The sequence below is a fragment of the Lithobates pipiens genome, unplaced genomic scaffold, assembly GCF_037356315.1.
Source record: "Lithobates pipiens isolate NorthernLeopardFrog02 unplaced genomic scaffold, aLitPip1_a1.2 Scaffold_27, whole genome shotgun sequence".
NCBI classification, from domain to species: Eukaryota; Metazoa; Chordata; class Amphibia; order Anura; family Ranidae; genus Lithobates; species Lithobates pipiens.
In genome coordinates this window covers 45,265,819-45,270,392 of record NW_027507788.1, presented here as the reverse complement: position 1 = coordinate 45,270,392, position 4,574 = coordinate 45,265,819, and the positions used below count along the sequence as shown (strand labels likewise).

Genomic DNA, 4,574 nt, shown 5'->3' with positions numbered 1-4,574 from the left:
CAGTATCTCTCTCTCTCTCTCAGTAAATCTGTCTCTCTCTCAGTATATCTGTCTCTCTCAGTCTCTCTCTCTCATTATATCTCTCTCTCTCAGTCAGTATATATCTCTCAGTCTCTCTCTCTCAGTATATCTCTCTCTCAGTATATCTCTCGGTATATATCAGTCTCTCTCAGTCTCTGTCTCTCTCTCAGTATATATCTGTCTCTCTCATTATATCTCTCTCTCTCAGTCTCTGTCTCTCTCTCAGTCTCTCTCAGTATATCTCTCTCTCTCAGTATATATCTGTCTCTCTCATATCTGTCTCTCTCATATCTGTCTCTCTCTCAGTCTCTCTCAGTATCTCTCTCTCTCTCTCAGTATATATCTGTCTCTCTCTCAGTCTCTCTCAGTATCTCTCTCTCTCTCTCAGTATATATCTGTCTCTCTCTCAGTCTCTCTCAGTATCTCTCTCTCTCTCTCAGTATATATCTGTCTCTCTCTCAGTCTCTCTCAGTATCTCTCTCTCTCTCTCAGTATATATCTGTCTCTCTCATATCTGTCTCTCTCAGTCTCTGTCTCTCTCTCAGTCTCTCTCAGTATCTCTCTCTCTCTCTCAGTATATATCTGTCTCTCTCTCAGTCTCTCTCAGTATCTCTCTCTCTCTCAGTATATATCTGTCTCTCTCTCAGTCTCTCTCTCTAGGTATCTCTCTCCCTCAGCATATCTCTGAGGCTCCAGTCTTGACTGGCAGTGTGTACAGAAGGGCTGCTGACGTCAGAGCGGGCTCCGGTTGCCAGGGGTAACCTATTTGGCAAGCGAGCCGTGAAGAAGGTAGAACAGGAAGGCGGAGAGGGAGAGAAGCCGAGGCCCCGCCCCTCAGCCCTCCTGTAGCTCTGACGTCAAAAGACGTCAGCCCCGAGAACATGATGCCTGCTGGAAGCGGCAGAGGCTCGCACAGACCTCTCGCTGGTTTCCTGCACAGCCGCCTGCACTCTGCTGAGCGGGACCCCCCGAGCCGCCTGTGATCTCCCCTCCCCCCCCACACACACATAGACCGGGATCGGCCTGTACCCCCTGTGATGGTGGATGGCCGGGTATATCGCACACAATGACGAGCTGTTACCGGGGATGATGAACACTGTTTGGCTGTATGAAGAATGCGGTCCCGTGTGCTCTCCTCTCCGCTAGCGGCTGCCATGGCCGGCTGATCGGTGGATGTCCGGGGCTCTGTGGATCTCTCCGGCCGGCTCCCAGCATGGTCATGGCGGATTGTCAGAGGCATGTACACCGGGCTCCGGTCCGGGTCGGATTCTATGACATAGAACGCACTTTAGGCAAAGGGAACTTCGCCGTGGTCAAGCTGGCCAGGCACCGGATCACCAAGACAGAGGCAAGTAATAACTCACTGCTATGGGGGCATTGCCCGGAGCTACAGGTGGCACCGACCCTGGAGATCGGTCTGCAGAGGGGGCACTGGGGAGATCGGTCTGCAGGGGGGAGATCGGTCTGCAGGGGGGAGATCTGTCTGCAGGGGGAGATCGGTCTGCAGGGGGGAGATCTGTCTGCAGGGGGAGATCGGTCTGCAGGGGGGAGATCGGGCTGCAGGGGGGAGATCGGTCTGCAGGGGGGTGCCCATACACACACAGACAGGCTTCTCTGTCCCTGGAAGGGTCCTTGGGCTCAGGAGGAACACATTGTCTCATCTATACCAGGACTCATCACATAGATCTCCAGCTCTGCCCCCCAGATCTCCCCAATAACCAGTTATATCATCTATATACCAATGTGCACTAATAGCCAGTCCTATCATCAATACCATCAGTCTGTGACTTCCAGGGACAGCCCATGGCTTGTCCCTGGAAATGCCTCCAATTTCCCATGGGATCATACATGGGACCATACATGGGACCATACATGGGATCATACATGGGATCATACATGGGATCATACATGGGATCATACATGGGACCATACATGGGACCATACATAGGACATGATGGCATCAGTCTCTGATCTCTCTGCACCCCACACTTCACTCCTCACCAATACCAGTATGGATCCATCACTGGGCTCTGATCTGCACCACTCCATGCCATGTCCAGTAGTTATTGCAGCAATGCCATCTGTCTGTGACTTCCAGTGACACTCCATGTCTTGTCGCTGGAAATGTCTCCAATTGTCTATAATAAACAGTAGTGTTATAATCCCAGTATGGATTGGACACATGCCATCTTATACCTGTCCCTGGAAGTGGCCTATTCAGTAATTGCCAATAATATAATTCCAGTATTGATCCCATAAATGCCGCTGGTCTCCTATTTCCAGGAACAGATCAAGTTTGTCCCTGGAAATATGTCCAATTTTTCAATAATAAGCAATCCTATCATAAATGTCAGATTATTGTATAGTTGCCGCCTTGTTCTTATTTTCTGGTTAGTCCCTCAAAGTGTGCTCTGGTTCAGACATTGGCAGCAATATACATACCAGTATTGATCATGTAGATGCCATTGGTCTCTGATTTCCAGGGACAGTTTAGGTTTGTCCCTTGAATTGTCTCCAGCTATGCAATCATACATACCAGAATGAAATCCTTGATGCCATCAGTCTCCAGTTCCCATTTTGTCCCCAGCATTGACCCTGGTTGTCAGTAATGACCACCCCTATCATGATTTAGTTCAGGATGAAGGTCCCCCAAGTCTCCCTTATTTCCGCAGATCTGTGCTCTGTACTTGCATAACCTGGAAGCCTTTCCCAGTATACGCCAGCCGACACATCACCCAAATCATTAGAATTGTATTCCTAAACTAACCCCCCCCCCCCAATCCTTGGTGACATTCTGGTTGTCCCTGTCACTTGTTGGACTGCACTGATTGGCATGAAGAGATGGAGAACAATAGAAATAGATAAAAACTCCTATACTGAGTACTCTGATCATCAGAACAAGATATTCTCCACTATGGGGACATGTGATGGTAACAATGACACTCCGTCACCTGCATCAGTATCAGATCCCCCAGTACTGGCAATATACCCCCATCCCAGTCTGTGTAGAATCCCCCATACTGGCAATATCCCTTCTTCCCGTCTGTGCATATCAGACCCCCCGGCACTGGCAATATACCTCAGTTTCAGTCTGTGTAGAATCAGACCCCCCCAATACTGCCATTATACCCCTTCCGGTCTATGCAGATCAGACCCCCAGTACTCTCATTATACCCCTTCCAGTCTATGCAGATCAGACCCCCAGTACTCTCATTATACCCCTTCCAGTCTATGCAGATCAGACCCCCAGTACTCTCATTATACCCCTTCCAGTCTATGCAGATCAGACCCCCCAGTACTCTCATTATACCCCTTCCAGTCTGTGCAGATCAGACCCCCCAGCACTGGCAATATACCTCCATTCCAGTCTGTGTAGAATCAGACCCCCCCCCCCCAATACTGGCATTATACCCCTTCCAGTCTATGCAGATCAGGCCCCCCAGCACTGGCAAGATACCTCCATTCCAGTCTGTGTAGAATCAGATCCCCCAGTACTGGCAATATACCCCCATCCCAGTCTGTGTAGAATCCCCCATACTGGCAATATACCTCCTTCCCGTCTGTGCATATCAGACCCCCCCAGCACTGGCAATATACCTCCATTTCAGTCTGTGTAGAATCAGACCCCCCAATACTGGCATTATACCCCTTCCAGTCTGTGCAGATCAGACCCACCCCAATATTGCAAATTATCCTCCATTCCAGTCTGTGCAGAATCAGACCCCTCAGTACGGGTATTATACCCCCCATTCCTGTCTGTGCAGATAAGACCCCCCCAGTACTGTTATTATACCCCCATTCCTGTCTGTGCAGATCAGACCCCCCCAGTACTGGTATTATACCCCCATTCCTGTCTGTGCAGATCAGACCCCCCCAGTACTGGTATTATACCCCCATTCCTGTCTGTGCAGATCAGACAGGAATGGGGGTATATACCCGGTGCTGGTATTATACCCCCATTCCAGTCTGTAACCCATTGCCTGGGACTTGTGTATAACCACAGTAAGATGTCCCTAGAAACTGACTTTCTACCTTCACCTCCCCCATGATAGGATCCTAACATGTGCGTTGTCCCCCATACAACCTTCACATCTCTCTTCGTACATTGCATAGTAATCAGATGTAATGGTGTATTAATACAGATCCATTGTCTCTTGATGCCATTGGCTGCAGATGGGTAATAGTAGGAGGCCATCACCTCTAGTGCACACACAGCTGACACCGTCACATAGGGTCGATGTATGAAAACTGTGCTAAAAAGAAGGGCCCCTTCTTGGTCTGTTTTCAGCTGATGGATGGTAATATTAAAGTGCATGGAACTCGTACAATACATTCCTCTTATTTGTTCCCTTTGGGGCTGATTTACTAAAACTGGAGAGTGCAAAATCTGGCGCAGGAGCGCATGGTATCCAATCAGCTTCTAACTTCAGCTTCTTAATTAAGCTTTGATAATAATACCTGGAAGCAGATTGGTCTTCTATGCAGAACTGCACTATATTTTGCGCTCTCCAGTATTAGTAAATCAACCCCTGGTCTGGTAAGTACACCAGTGA

The 4,574-nt window shown here is 49.0% G+C and overlaps 1 protein-coding gene across 1 annotated transcript in view; it reads left to right on the top strand.

Annotated features, from left to right (window-relative positions):
• Positions 1-886: 886 nt before the first annotated feature.
• The window catches only part of SIK2 (salt inducible kinase 2), a 221,971-nt gene continuing 218,283 nt past the window's right edge, over positions 887-4,574 (top strand). The window contains exon 1 of the mRNA XM_077456934.1: positions 887-1,369. Coding sequence (XP_077313060.1) covers positions 1,130-1,369 — 240 coding nt within the window. The 5' untranslated portion in view covers positions 887-1,129. The remainder of the gene's footprint in view (positions 1,370-4,574) is intronic.